Source organism: Rattus norvegicus, chromosome 8 (assembly GCF_036323735.1).
Source record: "Rattus norvegicus strain BN/NHsdMcwi chromosome 8, GRCr8, whole genome shotgun sequence".
Taxonomy (NCBI): domain Eukaryota; kingdom Metazoa; phylum Chordata; class Mammalia; order Rodentia; family Muridae; genus Rattus; species Rattus norvegicus.
Genome location: NC_086026.1, coordinates 111,385,810 through 111,410,348, shown reverse-complemented (window position 1 = coordinate 111,410,348; position 24,539 = coordinate 111,385,810). Strand labels below are relative to the sequence as shown.

Below are 24,539 nucleotides of genomic sequence, written 5' to 3'. Positions count from 1 at the left end.
TCTGAGATCCCCTGTTTTCTCTAGAGCAGTGGTTCTTAACCTTCCTAACGCTGTGACCCTTTAATTCACAGTTCCTCATGTTGTGGTGACCCCAAACCACCAAATTATTTTCTCTGTTAGTCCATAACCATAATTTGCTACTGTTGTGAACCATAATGCAAATATCTGATATGCAGGATATTTTATAGGAGACACCCACCACCACCCCCACTTTCACAAGGGACCGCAACCCACAGGTTAGGAAACACTGATCTAGAGCAGAGAAACCTCTTCTGCTCACTGTCAGAGCCCTGCCTTGGGCATGGCTGTAGGAGGACCACTCCCGTGATAGGCAGCAGAAAGACCCAGTGCCCTGCATGCACAGAAGTAGAAATAGAATAGAATGGGAGGTGTGGCAGGTGTGATGGGGCAGGGGAAGCACAGGGATGGAGGTAGGAGGAGGAAGGCAGGAGCATCCAAGGATTGTGGACAAGCTGAAGCACTGAGATGTAGCAACTGAACTGTCTAGAGATGGGGCCGGGGCAGGGGTGTGGGCTGTAGTTGCTTAGCGTGGGCTGGGGCTGAGGAGGGTGAGGAAGCAATGAGAAAGCTTAGTTCATGCGGGGGTCTGGGAAGCAGAGAATGACACAGTAGCTGTGGTCCCAGAAAGGAACAGTAGCATCTGGGTAAGCCTTGAACCTCTTTTCAACCTTGCCTATTCCCTGCTTCCCGATCCTCCATGCCCACCTGTCATCTAGAGGCCCTAGAGACTCATGGTCCCTGAGCCATAAATAAGGGAATTTTGTTCCATAGCAAAGGAACTCAGACCTGTTCACTAGATCCCTGATGGATGACTGGACCCCTCCCTGGGTTATCAGTAGTCAATCAGTCTGCTAAGGCAAAAGGCACAGAGAATCTGTTCCTCCAGTTCCTTCGTTTTATCCATTCCTTTCCAAGATGGCTCTTCAGGAGCATTGCTAGCAGGGTTCAGCTTTGGGAACCCATGCAGGAGAGAACCTGCCTACACCTCAGTGACTGGGTCTACACTGCTGGCTTCCCTGGAGAGTGCCTTCTTCAGGGCAGAAACCCTGTTAGCTCCTTCTGCTGTACTGCTCCAGGCCAGCAGGAAGGTTACCTCCCAGGTACTTGTCAAATGAATGAAGGCAGCTCTGGAATCATTTACCCCATCTAGCTGTTCTGTCTTTCTAATTGTAAACTCCAGAAGTGAACGAGGACGGCAGATAATAATGATCGAGCGGCGGGGACTGTTTTGGGTGTGGGTAGTAAAAGCCAGCTGTTTTCCTGTCAGTGTAGTACAGAGAAACGACTTCTGTTTCATCTGTTTGGTTCAGAACTGGGATTTTCCACCCCCCCAGTCGGAAACGTCACCAAGTGGCCTTTCTGTTCTTCACACATGAAATACACACTATCACCCGCATATTTTTAGTTAATTTATGTCCAAATAGGCCTTTCTCTAGCTGCTGGAAAATGATATTTGGGCTGCAATTACCTTTTGCAGCATCTTGCAGAAGGGTTTCGGCATACACAAAGCTCAGGGGAGAGGCAGCCAGGAGCCCACTGACTGTAAATCTTTTCATTTGTAGTTATTCAAATCACATATTTTATTACTTGTACGAAATACATTGTGTCATTCATTTTGTAGGCGCCGCTAATGCTTCAAGAAAACCCTTGGAAAAACATTCTGTTTAGAAACAATTTCGTCTGCAGTCACCAAGGCTGGGTGTCTTTTCTCTGGCTCTCTTGTCTCCTAGTCCTCTCCTGGGTAGCATGTGTGTGTTATTTGCAAGACAAATGAAATCACCCTCTCAGAAGCTCACCTGTCCCACCAGCCAACCAAATTCTCAGAGTCCTCTGTTTGGTGCATCCGAATCGTTAGCAAGGGAAGAAATTGCAGTGTCTCTAACAAGAGCTTGCCTCTAGAAGGAAGGCAGCAGCAGGGCCAGATGAACTCTTTCCAAAGGCGGAAAGAAGATTTTCCTGCAATTTCCTGGCATCCTAGAAAGCACCTCTTTGTTACATAGGCTCAGTTGCAATTCTGCAGCCAGAGGAGACTTTTCCACTGGCTGTCAGGAGCCCAGAGGGCGCAAGCAGAAACTTGACCCATTCTAGTCTTACCTAGGGAAAAAAAAATCACTTTACCTATTAGTTTGAGGAAAATGGGTTGGTGTGCTTGTCAGCACCCTTGATGTCAGCCACTCATTCTGAAATACTCTTCCCATTTAGCACTTTCACTCACTTCTGACTTTTTTGGTCCAAAGTAGCAGACAGTGACTGAGGAACAGGGCGCGGGAAGTGGAAGGGGGGAAGCTCTGGAGACAGGGCCCATCTGCGTGCCAACTTGTCTACCCAGCACTGCAACAGAGCTGCTTTCATGGGTGACCGCCTCACCCAGGCTGGTCAACTACAGTCAGAATGCTCACTGCCTCGAGGGGTGTGTCCAATCTGCCCACTCCAGAGTGACTCTTGCCATGCAAGGCAAACTTGCCCTCTGTTCCCTTCTGAGTAACTTAAGATCTTGTTAGACTTAGCAGAATATTGGCAGATACTTGCCATGCGTGCATAGCCGATTCACCTACTGCAGACATTGCTCACCAGGGCTCACACCCCCTTCTGCCGTCTCAGGGGCAACTCATGTCGATGTATTAGAACCACATACTAGTGATTCTAATCCAACTCAGATTCCTGTTAAACCTACCTTGAGCATCATTCCCAGAAACTCTACATAAGTGAGGCAGATGGTGGAATAAAGATGTCCCCTGAGTGACTGCAGTGGGCACACACGATTGGGCTGGGCCACCCGGGTATGCAGAGTCCACCTTGCCTTTTGTGTTGGGTACATTGAGTGTGGCTGTCTTGGCTGAAGTTGCCACCTAGATCTTAGGACTCTACTGCATGCTAGGAAAGAGAGCTCTCCATGGCGTGGGTTGTGGCTGGGGTCTGATAAACAGCACCGTATGAATGTTACTGGGGCCCAAGATTAATTAAGAGGCTTTGATATAAGATGTCGGCAGCACCACTCATCCCCAGGTCGGACCACTCTCTAATAGCAACATCTCATAAGAGTTGGTTGGCTACCTAAGAGCTCGGAGCAATGATATTAAGTAGCTGCTTAAAACTGCTGTGTGTAGTCCATGCAGTAGCCTCCTGCAATTGTTGTTCAGAAAGTAAAATAAGTAAAACAATCCAGCTTATTATTATTATTATTATTATTATTATTATTATTGTTGTTGTTGTTGTTGTTGTTATTGTCATCATCATCTCATATATTACATCCCAACAGTAGATTTTCCTCCCTCCCCTCACCCCAGCCTCTCCTTCCCACTTCTGCTCTCCCTTACACCCAACCCCATTTTACCTGTCCTTAGAAGAGAGCAGGCCTCCCAGGGACGTACACTAAACATGGGCTAACACGCTACAATAAATAAGACAAGGCGCGCATCACATCAAGGCTGAAGAAGGGAACTCAGTAGGAGGAAAAGAGTTCCACAAATAGGCCAAAGAGTTAGGGATAGCCACTGCTCCCACTGTGAGGATTCCCTCAAGAATACCAAATGACTCACTCCTCACTCATAACCTATATGTAGAGGACCTAGGCCTCCCCAATCTCTGCAAGTTCCCACGAGTCCCTCTCCATTGATTTTGTGGACTGTAATCTGGCTTTAAACAACAGAAATTCAGTTTCTCAATTCTGGAGGCTATGAGCCAGAGTTTCTTCTTTAGTTAAGGCCACACTTCATTTTAAGGCCACAGAGCAGAATCTCTTTTGTTTCTCCTTCCTAGAAGCCACCTATCTGTTATGTAGATTCACCACTTGGTTCTCTGCCTCAGGTCTTGGGAGGATGGTTATCCCTTTGTGATGCCGTAGCTGAACATGATCTTCTTATAAGGAAGCCAGCCTTATATGTAGGGTCATTTTCCAATACAGGATGACCTCATCTTCACTTGATTATATCCTCCAGAATCCAATTGTCACAATAACAGGCTAGAAGATGGACGTATCTCCTTGTGGGTAACATAGTCCAACTCATCACTCTTAGCAGATCTTTCTTTGATGATAACAATAGCATGCTTGATGAGTTAAATGCTTGGCCCATGAAAATTCCAACATATTTTCTATATTATAAACCTTCTGGAGCAGTGGGTTTATGAAATTCAGATCCACTGTGTGATACTCTTAGTCATAAACCTACCACTTCCAAACTTTCAGAAATGCCTGCACCATGAGTCGGGTATTTTGTGAAGAAGTCTATAGTCACCAAAGTCAGTATTCGTTAGTGCCTGTATTCCTACATAATCCCACAGAGACATTGTCTCACAGAATATGGTGGAGAGAGACATCATGACCATGCCTGTCATGAGAAAGCTCCTCTCAGATGAGTATCCAGCAGAGGGTTATGTCCTGAGGCTAGTACTTGGTCTAGGAAAGCCATCCTTCCTATAGGGTGGATTAGAGCAGAAGAGTGTGCCTTGTATCCATCCTCACCATGACAAGACGATGTACTGACCGGGTGGCTGCAGAGATAAACTTTTCTTCTTGAGGTAGGAGTTGAGTCTCATTGCTGCTATGTCCCCAGGACCCTGCTGAGGACAGAATGGGCCCTGCATCGAGGACAATTTCTATGGGGCCTAGTTGGAGGAGCTTGGTCCCTGGAAGTAGTGTCTTACCCTGGCCCCTTCCTGTGTGCCTCTCTGTTTCCTGCCGGTCATGATATGAGTTGTTCAGCTCCACCTCTCACCACCAAGATGGATTACCACCTCTGAAACTGCAAGCCAAAATAAAGGATTCCTTTGGGAACTTGTTTCTGTCAGGCACTTGATCACAGCAAGGATGAGCGGGGGTAATATATCACTGCCTGCAGAGTACAGACCTGTGCCCTCAGCATCTCTGGGAGAGGCCATACAGGGTGCTGTGTGAAGACTGGTCCAGAAGCAAGGTCTCCTCAGTCTTTCTCTGTCCACAAGGATGTTGATTCCTTCCTACTGAACCTCCTCATGCTTCAGCACACCAAGAATTTTTCTTTTACATTCCCTACCACCCAATAGAGCAAGTCACTGCTTCTCTGTCCCTCTTCTTAGTGCGTACATTGGAAAGTAAGGGACTCCCTTTGCAGCCATGTGGATGGACTGGCCTTGGCTTCTGGTTCACATTTTCTCTTCAAGCAGCAAGACCTTCCTGGCTTGTGGAAGCCCTGCCTACTGCAATGTTATCTACTTCCTGTTCTTCAGTCCCCTTATGAGGCTGGTCAGCATCCTCTAACCTAATAGATTTTCTGTCATAAAATTGGAGACAAGTTAAGTAATCATGACCGTCACTGTAATTACCAGTGAGCATGAGAAGACAACACTGCCTGTGTGGTACAACAAAACAGAAGAGAAATTTAAAATCCTTGGGAGGGAAGGCACCCACCCCCTGCTCCCCTGACTCTGTGTTTCCCTTTGTTCTACTCCAGAGGTCGGTGCGCCCCTGTCTTCTCAACCAAGAAGAGCTAGCCATGACAAGTTGTCACTTCCTTGCCCAGGGTGGCTCTTCTGGAAGGCCCAGCCACCTGCTGAGATGGAGGGAGTGGTGGTGACAGGCCAAGCTCCATGTTCAGTGAGGCCCAACAGTACAAGGTGGCAGAAGGGCTCAAGGCTGCCCGCCAGTGGGCCTGGCACTGCCACTTTACATGCAAGAGGGAGCAGCTCAACAGCTGTCGCTGACAGCCCCTGGGGTCTGCTCCAGACTTGGCAGAGGAGGACACTTCCAGACTCCCAAATCATCTCTTTGAAATTCACAACTACACCTTCATCCCTCTCCTTTTTGCAATAAACACACACAAAAGATAAGCAAGCCCCAAGTCCCTTTACTTACGGACTTTCTCTACTTAGTCTCCTATGTCTCTTAGTCTTGCTGATAAGTTCTCACTCACATGAATCTCTCTCTCTCTCTCTCTCTCTCTCTCTCTCTCTCTCTCTCTCACACACACACACACACACACACACTCACTCACTCACACACTCACACCTCCTGGTCTCAACTCAGGTGTTATCCACACTGTGTTTTGAGGCAGGGTCTGTTACTGGCCTGGAACCTACCAAGTAGACTAGGCTGGCTCACCATGAGCCCCAGGCATATTATATGCCTGTGTCCAGCATTGAGATTATAAGTGCAGGTCACCACATCTGGCCTTCTTTATATTGGTTCTGGGGATCAAGCTTGGGTCCTCATGGCTTCGAGGCAAGCACTTTACCGACTAAGCTATATCCCTGATCCAACTCAAGTATTTTGAAAGCAGAAGCCCTTTCCCTGTGGAGAAGTTTGTCTATCTCAAGATGTGACAACAATCTCTCTTTCAAGGACAACACAGAACAAGGCTCTCTGAGCTACCACCCACTGACATTTATGTGTTTGGCAGTTACTGGTCCCTCAGATGATTCCACCTCTCTTCTCTGCCATGGGTACCATATTGCTAAAGCCAGTGACTGCATCTGTGTTCTGGGGTATAGTGAGGACAGAGCATCCCTTGCAGGGCAGCCTAAGCCTCCAGGTATTTGTCATGTTTTTGGCATTTGAGCTGAGGACATCTCGCACCACAAAAACCTGCCAGAATCCGCAGGGGAAATCAGGACTGTCTTCCTTGCAGAAAGTTGGACATGTGCCGGGGGAGGTCTGGGCCAGGTGGCCTTTATTTCTCCCAGCCCTGGAGAGTAAGCCAGACAAAAATACACTTACTGTTGCTTCTCCCGCATCCTGTAGATTAACCATTTATATACGTAACAGGCACTTTTGCTGAACTCCAGTATAGATGATTTGAATGAATTTTAAGAGTGTTCAATATAAAAGTTAGCCTCCTACAGTTGAAGCACGAGTCCTAGGAGAAGAGAAGGTGGGGTAGGGTCTGTAGGTCTGCCCCTTGGTATAGCTTCCATTATCTGGTTCCCTTAGTTTCAGGGATTATGGAGTGATCCCCTGTCTAGGCACAGAACAGTTCTATGTAGTAAGATATGCTATTTAGCGTAATGGGTAGGAAAAAAAGGTCACACATGTCCTAAGGAGTGATGTGCTTGAGTGACAGCTTTGACACAGATTACATTAACACATAAAGTCAGTGTAGGTGTGTGTGTGTGTGTGTGTGTGTGTGTGTGTGTGTGTGTGTGTGTGATAACCCATACTGCCTTACTTTCTATCTCACCCTTACCAGTCTCTGTTTCCTTCTGACAAATCACTGGCCTCACTAGGCTGGGCTGCTTTAGCCCTTTACTTCACTCTGCCTGGATTTCCCTTTGGCAGCAAATTTGTCTGGCCAATGACTTGCTCTCTAGAGCTGAGCACAGTAGAAACAGTAGCTAGCACACAGTGAGAACAGTAGTTAATACACAGGCAGTTCACCATCAGATGTCCATGGACAGTAGTCCCTTACTACACAGGATAACCAGACTGTCCAGCTAATGACCAGGATCCCCGAGGGGTTGACTGCTTTCCCTGACCACATAGGTAGAAAAGGCCAGCACTTGTGTTGAAGCTAGTGCCCTGATTTTCAGATCCCCCACAGCTAACCTCTGTCCACACCCCCTCCTTTTTCAAGGGTATTAACTATATTTTGAGTTTGTTTCCTCGTCTGCCTGCCCACTGTCCCATAAACATTGTTAGCAGTTTGTAGCCTCACTGGGTGGGCTCTTCTCTGAGGCCCCAAATCCTCATCTAACAAGGCCCAGCAAATGCAGGTGTGGTTTGCTCATTCATTGACTGACTAACAGTGAAGATAAGTTTAGCTCTTAGTCTAACAATGCTGACCAGGTCTAGAAGCAATGTAAAGGCCAGAGAATTAAGTTAGACACATTCAATATGGCCCTCAAGACAAAAAAGAAGAAATAAAAACAAAAACAAAGCGATAAATAACCAAACAAAACCAGATCAGCCCTTTGGAAACAGGATCTCTAATCTCCTAGATCCTGACCTCTTCTGAAAGGCAGCTGGGGTGACCACCATACAAACAGGCCAAGGGCTCCTCATACCCAGTGCAACCCATGGCTGTAAGTAGGGCAAGAACATGGAGCTGGGAAAACCTTTCCTCAGAAATGGAGCGCAGTATGAGCAGTGGCAGAGGGGCAACTGGTGTGACTTTTCAGTGTCCCCAGAGACTATGCCCTGTGGATCCCTAGGGCTCATTACATTTCTATGGGAAATCGTGCCATTTGGAGAGAGACCATAGTGGGTTATGTCCAATCAAGATGCAGGTAGCAATCACCTCTAATTGATGTGAATGCCCATCCAAGTATACATCGTGCCATGAATGCCAAGGCTTCTGTTTAACTCAAACACATCTAACACCAAACCTGTGCTGTTTGCATAGACATGAAACAGTGACAACCATAGCTTGCATCTCCAGTAGCCAATCGGTTGTGGTTCCAGGAACTTTAGGATGGTTGTGCTCTCTCTTCCCACCACCTTACCAGCACTGATGGTAAAATCAATGCAGGATATCAGGGTGGGATGATGAAATCTCAACACTGCCATCCCCTTCATGTGTGAAATCTCCATGAAGCTAGTAGAGTCCTTGCTGGTCCCCTATAGCTCCTCTAAGTAGACTACTGTCAACGTTTATTGCTTCCAGGTCAAGGAGTTTCTTGGCTGTCCTAGTTTACAGGCTGGGGCAGCACAGGGTATGGTGTAGAATAAGACGCATGTCTGTTTTTTTTTGTTTTTTTTTTACTTTTACGGTTTGGTTTCATCTTCTTCTAGGGAGGGAAGATACCTGTTAGATGGACAGCTCCAGAGGCCATCGCCTACCGCAAGTTTACGTCAGCCAGCGATGTCTGGAGCTACGGGATTGTCATGTGGGAAGTAATGTCATTTGGAGAGAGACCTTACTGGGATATGTCCAATCAAGATGTAAGTACCAGCCACATCTAATGGATGTGAACACCCATCCAAGTATACCTCATGCCATGAGTGCCAAGGCCTCCTCTGTTCTAACTTGGGATAGCAACCTCATGACCCTAAACTTGAATTCAGTCAGGAACGCAGAGACTGAAGTCTGAAGTGACCAGAGAGTCATGTGTGGAACACACTAGGTTCACCAACCACAAAGTCTATAAGGGCAGCAGGAGTTTCCTGATTAGCCATGAGTCATAACTAGACCCTACCTAAACTAAGCAAGAAACTCTACAGCAATTCCTAGCCAATGTTTCTTTCTCATGATAGGGATTTGGGGGGAGGGGGGATGCTGGTCTGAAAGTTCTAGACTGAGTCTACATCCTGTGCCACCTGTGAGAATTGTACTGCTCTAAGCAGTTACAGTTCCTGAAGCATTGCTATAGGCATAAAGAGAGGAGGTATAAGGAGCCTTTGTTCCCCAAGAACAGAGCATTGGTGAACCTGTGGTAATATCAGCAAAGAGGGCACTAAGAAAGCTTCCCAAAGCAGGTCAACTTCAGGCTGGCTGCAGGAGCAGGGCCCTGTCTATGGGAGGTGTGGAGTTCATCAATCTCCCTTCAGGCTGCCCTCCCTGAAGAGGGTGAGAATGGGAAGGAAGAGGCCATTAAAGAAAGATGCTACAAGTGGAGGCATACTTTTGGAGATGTTCTTTCTGGATGGGAAATTTGCTTCATAATAAAGAGTAACAAAAGCTTTGGGGTGATGTGGGTCTGATAATATGCCTGGATTTCAATATCACCTTTGGCCTGGGCTGTCCTTCCAGACCACTCCTCTTCTGTGTTTTGAGTGCCCACTTTTCCCCCTTGGTGCTCAGAGGCTTGCAACTTGCAAAACCCGCATCCATGTGTCTCTTGTTTCCTCTTCCCACCTTCATGGGAACAGTCCTCATCTATCCAAGGTTCTTAGCTGGAAGAGACAGGGCTATCTCCAGTGTAGATCAATTTACTCAGCTCCTACAGTCACACTGTAAGGGAATTCATGCCTGGATGGCCTTGGAGGCATTCCCCAGCTTGTGAAAACTGCCCTCAGCCAGTCTTTATGGATTTTCTCTGAAGACTGAGAAAGGTGGCAGTGCTCTAGTTCAGAGCAGATGAGATGACTGCACCCATAACCAGGTCCTGATGGTAACCATGTGGCATCCAGGTCCTCTATTATCTGTGATTAGCCACACCTCGACTCTGCTCCTGTAGTGTGTCCAATCAGTAAGCAATGGAGCTGACAGTAACTCGGCTGCCTTTATGAAATTGGCTGCACACATCTTCCATCTATAGTGTCTAAGTGAGAAATACTAGCCAGACAATGCAGACCCATCTTGTCCCCACCCAGAGACCCTAATCCGATAAAGAACAATTCAGCTCACATAGAATGGATTACAAAACAGACAGGCGAGATTTGACACTTAAGATATTTGTGGGCAATGCTTTCACTTGTGCTGAGAACAAATAGAATTTCTAACACCGGGTTTCAAGAATTCCCCAAACATTCATTCAACACAGTCAACTTGTGCTAATGGTGACTGAGTCTTGCACTTGCTGATTTCATTCTTGAGGGGTTTACAGTTCAGTGGCATATACTGAGGGTTTGGGGAGCATTTAGGGGTGGGGAGGAGACTTCCTGGATGTTTGAGGTTTGAATGGAGACTCAGAGGAAACGTGAACATCTGCACAATAGTCGAAAATTCTCATTTTTGTTGTATTTTTTCCAAAATAAAATCCCCAAGCCTTGTCCCAAGTGTAATTCTCTTCCTAATGGGAACAGGAGGTGACATCATGCTCATTTAGAAATCCCCTGGGACCTGGCCTGGGAGAGAGACAGGAGGGGCTCCCAGCAGCTGGGCTGCAGTCACACTCATCAGAAAGCATAGAGGTGGTGGCTGTGAAGGATTTTACAGATGACAATTGAAAAGGCTTTAAGGAAGAGAATTGCACAGGCAAGTCGGAGTGCTGGTAATTGGGCTTCTGGAGCTCAGGAAGGTCTTTGAACATGTACAGAGAGTTTGTCAGCCAGAGAGAGCAACTTGGAACTTCTGCTGCTTGGATCTGATTGACAGAGATAATGAGAGTGGCAGTGTCTGTGGAGAGGAGCTGCGGCTTCATTGAAACATCAGAGCTCAACTTAACCCACTCTGCCCTGGTTCCTCCAGTGCTCTGAGCTCCTCCACTTCACTCTCCCCAGTCCAGGGTCGAGTAGGTACCACCTGCCTCCAGCTCGCTAATGGGAAATACACTTGTGTTCAGGGACAGCCAAGAACTCAGCCCAGAATTTGAGGGAGGGACTTTGCTCACTTTCCAGAGATGCTGCAGCTACTTCCTAAAATACCTGAAAATACTCAGAATTTTCTACAGGCTCCTGGGTCCAATCCAACCACCCCCACTACCATCTCTGGGCTCATGTGAACACAAGGAAATACTCGCCTATCTTGGCATTTTGGTTTGGCCCTAGGATGCTTACTTATACTAGATTTGGGGCAGGGGGAGAGTATTCAAAGGAGTTATAGCAGCCTATGCAGCAAACTCAGATTAAGTTTCCTGGATTACTTCTGATACCTTGCTTCATTTCCCTTGTTTATTTGTTTGTTTGTTCGTTCATTCCTTCCTTCCTTTCTTTCTCTCTCTCTTTCTCTCTCTCTCTTTTCCTCTTTCCTTTTTTTAGAGGCAGGGTTTCTCTGTGTAGGCCTGGCTATCCCAGAACTGGCTTTGTAGACCAGGCTGACCTCAAATGCCACTCTTCTTAATATTCATAAACCTCACCCTGCTGTGAACCCAGGAAGGGACTTAGAATTTCTCCCAACTGATATTCACTCCTGTGAGGCAGGATATCCTGGGCCCTGGCCTTAGGCTAAGTCTTCCCATAAAATCCAAATGTGGTCACTGTTACTGCAGTCAGATGTGTTGACTAAAAGTGTTTCTCCAGACCTTCTCCTCCCCACTGTCCACATCTGTGAGGTAGGTGTGACAGGAAATGTTGTCAAAGTCTTAATAGAGTTGTAACATTGTCTTTGATTTAACGATATTTTAATAATAGCCATGCGTATTATGCACTCCAAAACTGAGAACAGCTCTAAATCCTTAAAAGAGAACAAACATCTCCCAAATGAAATCATGTCAAAGATGAGGACCGGCAGGTAAGTGCTTCCCAAACCCCAGTGGATGACCAAGGCTTTTTTTCCTCTGAGGTTGAGAGTTGTATTAATCAGCTTTCTTTCCCTTTCTATAACAAAACACCCGAGGAAAACTATTTTAAAAGAGAAAAAGGGTTTTGTTTTTTATTTTGTTTTGTTTTATTTTTAAAGATGTCATTCCCAGTTGGCTGACTTCATGGTTTCCAGGACTCTGTGAGACAGGACATCAGGGCCTGTGGCAGAGGAAGATGTTCATCAACTAGCAGAGTCAGGAAACAAAACGGAAGAGGAAAAGAAGGCAGGCTGCCAATACCACATTCAAGAGCATGGCTTCAGCGATGTTCTCTTTCTCAAGCTAGCTCACACTTCCTGAAAGTTACATAACCTCCTTCTAGCACCATAGGCTACTGAACAAGCCTTGAACACACGGCCTTTGAAGACATCTAAATCATCAGAGTGTTACACTTTGAGTGTGAAATCCCCACATAGGTTCATGTGTCTTCATACCTGGTTTCCAGCTAGAGATGCTGGTTTTGGAGAATGTGGAACCTTTATGAGCTGAGGCCTAGCTCACTGGCAAACAGGCCTTGAGGATTATAGGCAACCTCCCTTCTGGCCCAAGTTGTCTGCTTCCTAGGTGGCACTGTATAACAAGTAACAACTGACCTTGACCTCTGCCGTGCCTTCCAAACCACAGTAGACCATAACTCCATGAACCTGTGAGCCAAAATAGTTCTTCCTTGCCTTAAGTAGCTTCTGTCCACTCTTATCTATAAAAAATGAAACTCGTACACAGGATAAAGTCTTTAGAAGTATCAGTGCTTGGGTATCAGCTTGAATAGTAGCAATAGGATCATCTACAGGAAATATCTGATGGAGTAAAGTCACCGCTACTTCATAAATATGAATATGGGAAGAGTTCCCATGGTTGTCCTTTTTAGAAACAGTTGAGAAATGGATATGGTCACAATGTGTCTTTACTGTGTGCTTGAAGATCTCCAACACTATCTTCCTACTCTTCTCAAATGGCAGGAGCCTCTTCTTGCTTGCAGAGAAGATATCCACTAGAGAAAAGGTGTAGTGATAACTCCCTCCGTACAATGAGGACTTTTCTGTCAGCCATCTGTATAGAATTAGCATGTACCCCTTCACTGTGTCATCTGGCTTTTCAAACAATGCACTGTGCAGTTTCCAATCCATTGATCATCCTTGGAGTTCATAGATTAAAAACAAGTAGAACTTGCACCCAGGATCCATTTGCCAACACCTCCAGTCCCTATGTAGTACTGTCACCACCCTGCTCCTGGCTGACTTTTTTAAGGAGCTCTAAGAGATAGTGACATTTTGATATCTTCCTCAAAAGAAGATTTTCATGCCAAGCAAATAGAAAAAATGCCAAAGCAAACACGAGGGCAGTTATCAGCAAGGTGGCATTGTTTAGGTGTAAAGCTCATGGGTAGAAGTGTTGGCATATACGTGGGTGGCCCCCATCCTCTTGATGCCCTTTCTGGAGTGCCTGGGTCCCCAGTATAAGTGCATTGCTCCTGCTCTAGTGTTGCTCAGCACCGTTCCTCTGAGACAGGGAGGGGAGTTGATTTGCTTGTGGGAAAAATTGGTTTGTAAATCAGTTTCAGGAGTTTAGGGAGAACACTAATGCCTTCTGCTGCCTTGCATAGAGGACTTTGGAATCCCCAAACCCCATGAGACTGGGGACCTGGACTCTAGCCCCTCCTGCTGGCCTTATTGAGCTTGGCCTTAAGTGACCTAAACGGAGCTCCTCTGAGCCCTCAATGGACAATCCTGCTTATCTCCACCATGTTTGGAGACGCCATGCCCCTCAGTCTGGTTTCTTGGAAGGAGTTAGAAACAGGCAGATGTCAATGAGCCAGGTTAATGGGAACAATACCCTGTTGCTGGTTCTCATGGATTCCTTAGCTTAGCTCCACCCTGCTTCAGCCTGTGATACCTCCAGGGCTCTAACTGAGTGCTGTGGCCTCCAGGGTTAGACCACAGCGCTGCCCCCACACACCTTAACGGTGGGTATCCTACATGTTTTAGCTGCAGCCTATCACCATATGTTGCACGCAGAATATTTCATTGATTATCTCTCCACTTTCCTCATGGGGAAAATATGGCCACAATGTCCTCCAAAGAGGATAGAAGGGAATTTGACCGACAGCACTCTGAAGGAGAAAAAAATTAGTCAGTGCAATATACTCTTCAAAAGAGAACGTTTCTAGTCACTCATTATTTTATATAGTAGTGATACTAATGTGAAGGGTATACTCATTTTCATCATATGAATGGAAAACATAATACACTTATTATCTCTAGTAACCTCAGTTAATATTATCTCATATCCTATGGAGCGTCCACACAAATTGCAAAAATATAAGCTGATTGAAGATGTTCACTTTTTGACCAATTTACAAGGTTAGAAAGAAAAGAATAATCGGTTGAAACGAATCTGATTTTTTTTTGTTAAGTTGAGGTAAAATTACCAGAAAATTACAGAACTTCAAATAATTTTCTTTGTTGTTTGAAGTGCTTCACCTGTTTAATATAAAATCAATTCACAATTATTACAGACAATAAAATACAAACAAGCGAGAAGAAAAAACATAAAGAGCGTCCATGGTCCTCTCCGCCCAGAGGTGACCGTAATTTGTCCCACAGTGTATATCCAACTACGGCCTCTGTGTGTGTGTGTGTGTGTGTGTGTGTGTGTGTGTGTGTGTGTGCTGGGCTGTTTTGCTATGACATTTTTTATGAAAGCATGACTGTCCTGTACAGTTACACATCTCACCCTTCTGCTTGCCTGCGTAGCTCATTTTCACTTAAATGCTACACCACTTTACAGGCTGGTTAGAGTCCAGCTTTCTGATGTTCTTTGAGCGTGCCCCTATACAGTCAAATGCTTAGAACTTGGGTCATATATGATTTTTCTCTAATATGAAAAGTGAAAAGCAGGCACAATTGACTTACATGATTTGAGAATCATGCAGTGTTGGGGGCTGGAGAGATGGCTCAGCGGTTAAGAGCCCTGGCTGCTCTGCCAGAGGTCCTGAGTTCAATTCCCAGCAACCACATGGTGGCTCACAGCCATCTACAAGGTGATCTGTTGCCCTCTTCTGACATGTGGATGTATATGCAGCAGCGCACTTACACATTAAATAAATAAAAAAAATTTAAAAGTGCAATGTAAAAATACACATAAATCTGAAAAGTAAGCCACCAAAAGGTTCCAAAAACATTTACAGAGTTCTTTTTCAGCAGAGGTAGTGAAAGCCAGCCATACTGGATTAGAGGTGTTCACTCACTCGGTGAGCCCACCTTGGTCTGTGGGCTGTTGTGGCTGCACTGAGCAGTTTCTTGACCTTGACCTCCAGTCCTTTTCAGGTTGCATCTCAGGAGGCTTAGGGCAGCCACGTTCTGGAAGCATCTGAGGGGTCCAGGCATGGACTGGGGCTTGCTGATTCATCTTCTCTCTTCCTTTCCCTTCAGGACTGAGAGAAAGAGGCTATCGCAGGCTTTTGGAGCATCCTTTATAAATAGCCAGGTTTCCACATAACATCTGCCCCTGTTGTGATTTGATCTCCATGCCCCCTGTTTTCTTTGATTTGTAGACGGTCTTTTAAATTAGCACAGGCTAGCCCAGAACTCAGAATCCTCCTCCCTTGGCCTTTAAAGTGCTAGATTTAGTCTGCATACCATGCTTAGCTCCTATGTTGTGTGTGTGCATATATGTGTGTGTGCGTGCACACGGCAGTGTTGCTACCCTCAGAGGCCAGAGACATTGAATCTCTCTAGAGCTGGAGTCCTGGGACCATCGGCCCCTATGAACTGCACAATGTCGGAGCTGCTTGCAGTACACACTCTTTACCACCAAACCATCTCTCTAGCTCTACCCACTCATTTTCAAAACCTATTTACATTTTTATTTGTGTTTATGTATGTTTGTTTGCTTGTCTGTATGTGCACCATAGGGCCGGCAGTAGCAGATGAGTCTAGAAGAGGGGGTCAGATCCCATTGGACTGGAATTGGAAAAGGTTGTGATGTGGGCACTGGCAACCAATCCTGGATCTTCTGCAAGAACAGCAAGTGCTCTTAACCAATGAGCCATCTCTCCAGCCTGCTGACCCTCTTATTCTTAATAAATATTTACAGAGACCCAGTTGTATCAGGCCCTGCACCAAGTACAGGAGACCCAAAGGGACAAAATCTGGTCTTTACTTCCTAGGTAGGGAAACCAAGATCTCAGAAGATCCTATGACAGGAAATATGTGGTGAGCAGTGAGAGCACCTGGGTCAGCCTGGCTGGTGAACACCCCATCTCTGGGGAGAATATTCTAATGACTAGCTAGTAGGACAGTTCCTAGTTACAGTGATCCTTTTGTACCAATACAGGTCATCAATGCCATTGAGCAGGACTACCGGCTGCCCCCTCCTATGGACTGCCCAGCTGCCCTGCACCAGCTCATGCTGGACTGTTGGCAGAAGGATCGAAATAGCCGGCCCCGTTTTGCAGAGATCGTCAACACCCTGGACAAGATGATCCGGAACCCAGCTAGTCTCAAGACTGTGGCAACCATCACCGCTGTGTGAGTCTAGTGGAGCAGGGCAATGCCTCGATGTGGTGGTTCTCACAGCCAGGGGCATGGCTGGCAGCCTTTGTTCTGCCCTGGACCAAGTCGGAGTAGCACAGATTGTTCACCAATGGAAGACATTCCCAGATTGTTGCCTTCTTCATATCTTCCCCATCTGTAAAATACATTCCATTGTGGACAGATAGGCAGAGATCTGGTCTGGGTTCCACCAGCTATTGGCAGACAGTGGACTCAGCACTGGGCTCTATATTAGTGGACTGTATCTAATATGATCAGTGATGCACTATTTCTAGGTGATCTTGTTCCTAAGGAGGCATCTTTTTGTTAACTGCATTAGTTTATCTAGGCTTGGAGTTTGGGCCAACAGTTAGATAGGCTATGGCTATGATTCCTGTGGGACAAAGAAATACAATGCAGATTCATTTGATATGAATGGATGCACAAAATAGCTGTCAGATACATCTGCTGTGATTTCCTTAGATACATTTGCATTATTTCATTTTTTAAATTTCTCTTTTCAACCAAAATGGAGTAGGTGAGGCCAGACCGGTCTCCATACCCAGTGTTGGTACTGGTAGGATGTAGTTCTTGCCATTTTGTGGTTTAAAATAATTTAGAAACAGATGATTATCATCATTAGATCGGTTGTCAGTTTTTAAAAAGTAAGATTGAGATGTTAATGGCTGATGTGGCAGAGTCCTGTGCAGACACCCAGAGTCCATACCTCCATTTTCAGCAGAGAGGTATCTGGTGATGCTATTGCAGAGGAGACAGGAAGGGCCAGAGTGTGTTGACTAGATGCCCATGGAGATGGGGGCAAAGAGCAGGTCCTGAGCCTGTGAAGAGTCAGAGGCTTAGGACCAGCCAGTTGCTAAGCATGAAGTTGTGGAAGCTGCTTAGGTGGGAAAAAGCAAGGCCACTCAGCATCCTCTGGGCATCCGGCAATATCTTGATTTTTCCAAACAATGAGCACCTGTGGAAGGGCTTGCCATGTGTTAGGGTTGAAGAGAGAGCTTGGGGTATGATATTTGGACCTGACTGCAGGGTGGGCCTTGTGAAGGAGAACACAAGAATCACCAAAGAAAAGAGAGTGTCTTAAAGCATGGGCATGCAAAGATTCAGGACGTAAACTCTCATGGCCTAGAGGGAAATCGGATGTGAAGATGGAGTGACATCAAGATAGCTGCTGTGAATATGACTGGCTCAGTTATCTACGTATCTACCTTGAGTCTGTTCAGAAAAGGACAGTCGTTGCTGGGTGGCTACTCCACTCTATGCTTTTCAAACAGCAGGGAAAGGAAGACGGTTGCCAGTAGATTTGGCAAGGTTGTGGTGAATCGTATGTATCTTTTACAGGACCACATCTTTGGGTGGGGAGTCACCATGATTTCAGTTGATAAAGGAGTCTCGGTCCCCATCTCCTTCAACTGAATACCAGTACCAATCAGTTTGTGTTGTTGACTGACCTGTGACAATACCCAGAAATAAATGACCGGCCCCTCAGCTTTGGAGATGGTGCCAGGAGAGGAGGGAAAGGTCAGCCTGGAGTGTCACCTCTCTGCAGCTGTGGAGTCACCTGTTCTTCTGTCTCACCAGGCCTTCCCAACCCCTGCTTGACCGCTCTATCCCAGACTTCACGGCCTTTACCACCGTGGATGACTGGCTAAGTGCCATCAAAATGGTCCAGTACAGGGACAGCTTCCTCACCGCTGGCTTCACCTCCCTCCAGCTGGTCACCCAGATGACATCAGAGTAAGTGATGAGACTCCTTCATCCAGCCCAGAGCTAGGGGTTAAGGCCCTTTCCCTGCGACCTAAGATAATGCGGGTGAACGAGTCTTCTCTGAGTAGAACCAGCCTTATGGGGCTGTACTTTGGTAAGATGAAGTTGGGACATAGAGGCAGACTGAGGGTGCCGGCAGAGCTCTATTCTGAACCCCAGGTGAGGTTCCTAATAGTCATAGCCATATGTGATTTGTCTAATAATGGAGGCTCTCCCCCATCTAAGGTTTAGACTCAGCCCATCAAAGAGGGCATCCAGATGGGAAGGAAGGACTCAGAAGCCTGCACTTGAGACTGAGTTGCAAACAGGGTACTGCACTGACTCAGAGCTGTGTGGAGCGTCGTCCTCACGCTCGGACAACCTTTGTAAACAGACACACATTTCCATCCCCCCTCAAATTATTTACCAGCCTGCTCCTCCCGCAGGAGTGTTGAGGAATATACAAAGTAAAATTATTCAAATAAGAGGAGAGCTAGACAGTTTCCTAAAGATCCTCGTGGTCCATTATTTCCCCTAGAATGTTCCAAGCAGCATCAGCTGTGGGAAATGTTAATAGGTTCTCCTTGGAAAAAAGGTCCCACGGTCAAATAAATTTGGGAAATACTGCACACTCTATCACCCTTGTGGAGATTCACTGTTCATATTAGCATTATAAAGGCCATGAGAAATCCTGAAATAAAGAATCCCATTTCAAATTATTAAAGACCATAGAACCATAGTTTTGAGGGACAGGTTTTTATGGAACTGCGGTTTGGGAAATATTTATCTAGTTCCAATCTTTCTATTCAGCGGATTCTGAAATAGTAGGACACATGGGGCAAGATGGGACACAAAACTGCTTTTCTGGCTGCTGGTTCAATTTACATCTACCTCAGGGCCAAAAGGGGGCCCAGCCTTTGCTGGTCACTGGAATAGTCTGGGAACTTTTGGGAAGTAACAAAACCTTAGCCTGGGGCCAGTAGAGTGCTTGCCTGGGTTCATCCTCTAGCATTGTGTAAACTGGAGATGCTGGCGCATGTGTGCATTTGGGAGGTAGGGGGATCAGAACTTCAAGGTTATCGTCAGTTACCATATCCAGTTCAAGGCCAGCCTGGGCTACAAAATCCCTAAGTACTGATGCCACCTGCAGGATTCTGGTTAATTACTATGAGTCAGAAAACCAGGCCTTAGGGGATTTCCATATTCCTCAGGTGATTCTGATGTGTGACAGAAATGAAGAAACGCAGGAAAGACGAGGTTCAGATTTCGCTTTTGCCTTCTGTACTCAAAGAAGTTCAAATAATGCAAGTCAGGAAATCAAACCTTCCTTTTACACACACGCACACACACCCCACACACATACACACATGAAGCACCCAAGCTACAGTGTGTGTTGACAGGATCATAATGGGATTCTGGTGGCCTATGACACGTCAACCCAGCAGGCAGCTGACAAACGTTAACTGATCACCTGTTATATCTCAGGCACAGTACTAGACTTTGGAGTTTGTTGACAGTCAGGTCAGTCGCTGTATCCAGGAGAAAAGGGTGGAGACCCACTCTTAGCTTCTCACCGCAGTGCAGACAGATTCCAGACACTGACTGTTTCCAGCCTATGCCTGAAGTCATGCTCTATTGCTGTGAGATTTACTCTTATCATAAATGATAGAATCTGGGTTTTTCTCCAGGGTGGTGCTTGAGTGTGCATCGAGATTAGAATCCACTGAATAGCAGTACATGCCTTTATAAAGGCCCATTTGCTGGTGATCCGTAAAAACGACAGCCCTACACATTTTGAATGACTGCCAAATGTACAGCACAGAACTTAAAGAAATAAAGTTTAAAATGAACTGGCCTCCCCATCCTGCAGAGCCCAGAAGGATGCCCCTGGGCGATCAGAGAGCCTAAGTATGTGTTTATGGAGTCAGGACCTCTCTAGTCTGTTCACTCTCATCGGTCAGAGTCTTTTTATTTATTTATTTTTAGCATATTTCTCCCCCTTTCCTCCATAACTGAGTCAAATAAAGTCATTCCTCCAGACTGGGAAAAGTCACAGAAAAAGGAACCAGGAGTAGATTAAAAAGAAAGTTAAACTGAAAATTAAGGAATTTAGTTCAAAGTAAAACACGGCCACACAGTACTGGAGCAATTCAATTTGTTTTTTGAGAGATGAGAGATGGGACAAGAAAGAAAATGAGCAACTTGATAAAATAGATGGCGGGGCAATTTGTGAATTCAAAATTCACGCATGCTTCCCAGAAGCATTTGCTATAAAAGACACGGGCACTTTGCCTATCTCAAGCAGCTGCAGCCTTGGAGAGATTGACTACAGCTAAAGTGGGGCAGGGGAGTGGGCGGTGAGGGCCAAGGCGTAGTGCATGCAGACCCACCCCAGGGTCTGTGAGGGTGTGCAGTGTACAAAGGACCAGGGAGCTTGGAAGAAATAAACAAGACCATAGAAGAGTGTGAGAGGAGGCCCATTAGGGTGGCCGGGAACCACGTGCTCTTACATTTAAATCCCACTTCTCTCTGCTCACCTGCTCTGTAATATCCAGTGCGTTGCTTCTTTGACACTTGTCTGAGAATGCACATGCAAAAGTAGTGCATGTGTCCTTGGTTTGTAGAGAGACAAAAGGAATAGTGTGCTCTATAGCATGTGTTTGCCCCATCACCTATCCATAGGAAAACTGATTGCTGTTAAACTTAATATTTGTGACTGCAGTATTCTCTCTGTGATTAAGAAACACATCCCTGTAGGATAGTATATAGCCCAGTGCTCTATACTGTTATCAGCTAAGGAAAGATGCACAGGTCTCCTTGAGGTCAAATTTAAGCCATGAACTTGTTCAGATTAATTCACACAGCTCGCAGATGAATCCGATCCGAACCTCTATCCCAGCCACATTCTTGGGCTTCCTACTTGAGTAGATAAAGTTATTTTAAGATCACCCTTCTTAAAAAAATGCATGGCATTAAAATTCAAACAGAGTCAGAGATTGGAAGCTCAGAGGGAAACATCAGAAGGCCAGGCAAGCCCCACAGCTTTTCAACCTCAGTGGGTGTTCACTAATTTAGGCAGAAAGCTCAGCAGAATAACCAAAGCACAGAGTGTGCACTTGGAGAGTCAGACACGGAGGAAAGGAAAATCCCAGTCCACCCAAGGGTCGTGGCCACTAGGAAGGGGGTGCTTCTGGATCCACCGGTGAGGAATAAAGCATAGCTCAAGCAGATGGTGGTGAGCAGGAGGGGTGAGGGCTACTGCACAGAAAAAGATGAGTTTGAGCAAGATCATATCATAAGCGAGTGTTGGGGCAATAGAACCATGCTCGCTGTGCAAGCATGAGGACCTGAGCTTATCTCCAGATCATTGTGAAAGATGCTGGGTGAGGGACTGGAGAGATAGCTCAGTGGTTAAGAGCACTGACTGCTCTTCCAGTGGTGCTGAGTTCAATTCCCAGCAGCCACATGGTGGCTCACAACCATCTATAATGGGATCTGATGCCCTCTTCTGCTGTCTGAAGACAGTGACAGGGTATTCATATACATGATATAAATAATTTTTTATAAAGATGCTGATTGAGGTGCCATTGAATTATAATCCTAATACTGGGGAGGTAGAGACAGGTTGACCCCTTGGGGTCAGTGGCCAGACTGTCATAATTGGCATGCCCCAGGTCACTGAAAGACAGTATCATAAAACCATACAAAATGAATGATAACTAAGTAATAACACTCAAAGCTGGCCTCTGGCAACTGGCCTCCATATACAAGCATGAATGCATGTACACAACACACTCACTAGAGACACACATTCAAACATATACAAATTAAATGACAATATGTATCAACACTATTCATACATACTTGGGCTAATTGATTCTGGGATTTTAGTGCGGTTTTTTCCCTACCCTACCTTTTTCAGGATCATGCACTTTGGTGATAAGTCAGAGCTGTGAAAAGCTGCCCTAACTCTTACGTTGCCTTCGTTTTCCCTTCTAGAGACCTCCTGAGAATAGGGGTCACCTTGGCAGGCCATCAGAAGAAGATTCTTAGCAGCATCCACTCGATGAGGGTCCAGATGAACCAGTCACCGTCGGTAATGGCATGAGAACTCGATGTTCCTAGGGGAGGAGAGGAATGAAAAGGACCAGGGTCAAAGGGGAAACAGAGGTTGACCACGGTGGAATGTGCCAGAAAGATCAGCTTCTTGGCTGAGAAACAACTTCCCACCTGTGAAGAATGAACTGGACCTGCTGCCCATGGGCAACCGCCATTTCTCGGCCATGGAAGTGTGTAGAAGCCGTGGGAAACCAAACGCGTAATGATTGACGATAAAGACAGAGAAAGGTGATGCTAAACAGAAGCGAAGCTGAAACCGTATGCGTTGGGAACCAGGGTGAACTCAGTTCCCATCTGAGAGGGACTGGAGTTCCCCGTCTGCAGGAAGAAAGGAAGGAGGTGGAGGGAAGAGAGGGAAGCCCTGGGCTGTGCCATGCTCTCCCTCGCCAATGACATTCTTTTCTTTCCTCCATTCGTACTCCTCCCTCAGAGCCCCTCCTCCCTCCCCCACATCCATTTCCCTTGCTCATGACTCATGTAGGGAAGTTTCTTCAAAATAAAACCCAGCTCCTGAGTCTCCAGATGTCGTCTGTCAGTTGCCAAAGGACTTTGCTGACCACTACTGCATGGGGATCCAACCAATCCAATTAATGTCTTCATATTGAAGAAGAAATGTACCTTCAATTGAAAACCTTGTTTTTCTTTTGTTTGCATTTTCTGCAAAAAGGAAAAAAAAAAAAAGAAACCACAAATTGGAGAGAAAAAAAAAAACACAAATAGAAAAACCTGTTTCCGTGTGCGAACGCACACGTATGTGTGTCTGCGTTATAAAATGACCGTGCTTGTTCGTGACAGATGCAAACAAGAAAAAAGAATTGGGAAAGGTTTTGGCCCTGGGAGGTCTCAAGGGGCTGGAATATGCTTGTTGGCCTGGCTTTCTGCTTGGGCCACTGGGAAGAGAAAAGGGGGAGGGGACGTAAATGAAAGAAAAAAAAAAAAGATAGTCTCTGAAGAGTTTGCAAATTAAGACAGGAAACAGGTGAGTGGTTTGGATTGGATGCAGTGTGGGCCGTTCCAGAATGATGCTGACTGAAGAGTTACTCTTTGATAAGATCTGAAGAAAAGGAGAGGGAAAGGATTTCTGGAGAATGTTCTTGCACATCCCCGGAACCAGCGATTTGAGAGGCGGCGAGGGAGAGCTCTCTCTTGCCCGGCCGTGGACTGGCTGAGCCGCGTGGCATGGAGGAACAGCCACGTGGCATGGAGGAGTGTGTCTGTCTTGTCTGTGTTTCTCTTCGCACTCCTTCCTGCACCTCATTGTTCATTGTTTGATTCGCTTTTGTAAATTCCACCTAACATTTAAATATTTTTTAATTTCTCCTTTGACCTTAATCTCCTTGTTAATTTCATCTGTCTAATTAAAAAGAGAAGAAGCATGTCTGGGTTTACGTAAGATGTTGTCAGAGTGTGTCCCTGGACCCTGGTCTTAGCTCACACACTGAGAAGTTTACGCCCAAGCTCTAGACTGCTCTCTCTCTCGCTACATCTGTGAGAGAGATAAGAGGTCTGAGCAGGAACCTTGGCTCCAGACTTGACACATAACTTAAGGCAGTGAGAGCCTTTTCCTCTAGGCCTGGGTAACTGGTTTGGGAGTATCTTAGTTTCGTCGTCTCTGCGCTTTGCGATCAAATTCCCGTGGCAAAAGCAGCCCAAGAGGGAAGAGGTTTCCTTGACTCACGGTTCCAGGTCATAGTCCATTATGGCAAACAAGACAACACATCAGCAACTCGAAGCATCTAGCCACATTTCCTCCACTGTTGAGAGCAGAGAGAGAAGGAATGCTTGCAGGCTCACTTGTGCTCAGCACCCTTTCTACTCTCTACAGTCAAAGCGAAGGGAGGGAATGGTGCTGCCTAGAGTGGGCTGAGCCTTCCCATGTCAATTAAAGTAATCAAGCCAATTCTCCCCACAAACCTGATCTTTGTAAACACTTTTGAGACTCTCATCCCTGGGGATTCTAGGTTGTTCCAAGAGCACAGTTAAAATAACTATTACAGAGGAGTTCTGACCTTG

General features: G+C 46.1%; 1 protein-coding gene across 1 annotated transcript in view; it reads left to right on the top strand.

The window, feature by feature from the left end:
• Ephb1 (Eph receptor B1) overlaps window positions 1-23,917 on the top strand; it is a 437,328-nt gene extending 413,411 nt beyond the window's left edge. Inside the window, exons 13-16 of the mRNA NM_001104528.1 lie at window positions 8,723-8,872; window positions 16,447-16,640; window positions 18,243-18,398; window positions 22,407-23,917. Of these exons, the coding sequence (NP_001097998.1) occupies window positions 8,723-8,872; window positions 16,447-16,640; window positions 18,243-18,398; window positions 22,407-22,515 (609 nt within the window). The 3' untranslated portion in view covers window positions 22,516-23,917. The remainder of the gene's footprint in view (window positions 1-8,722; window positions 8,873-16,446; window positions 16,641-18,242; window positions 18,399-22,406) is intronic.
• Window positions 23,918-24,539: the final 622 nt, after the last annotated feature.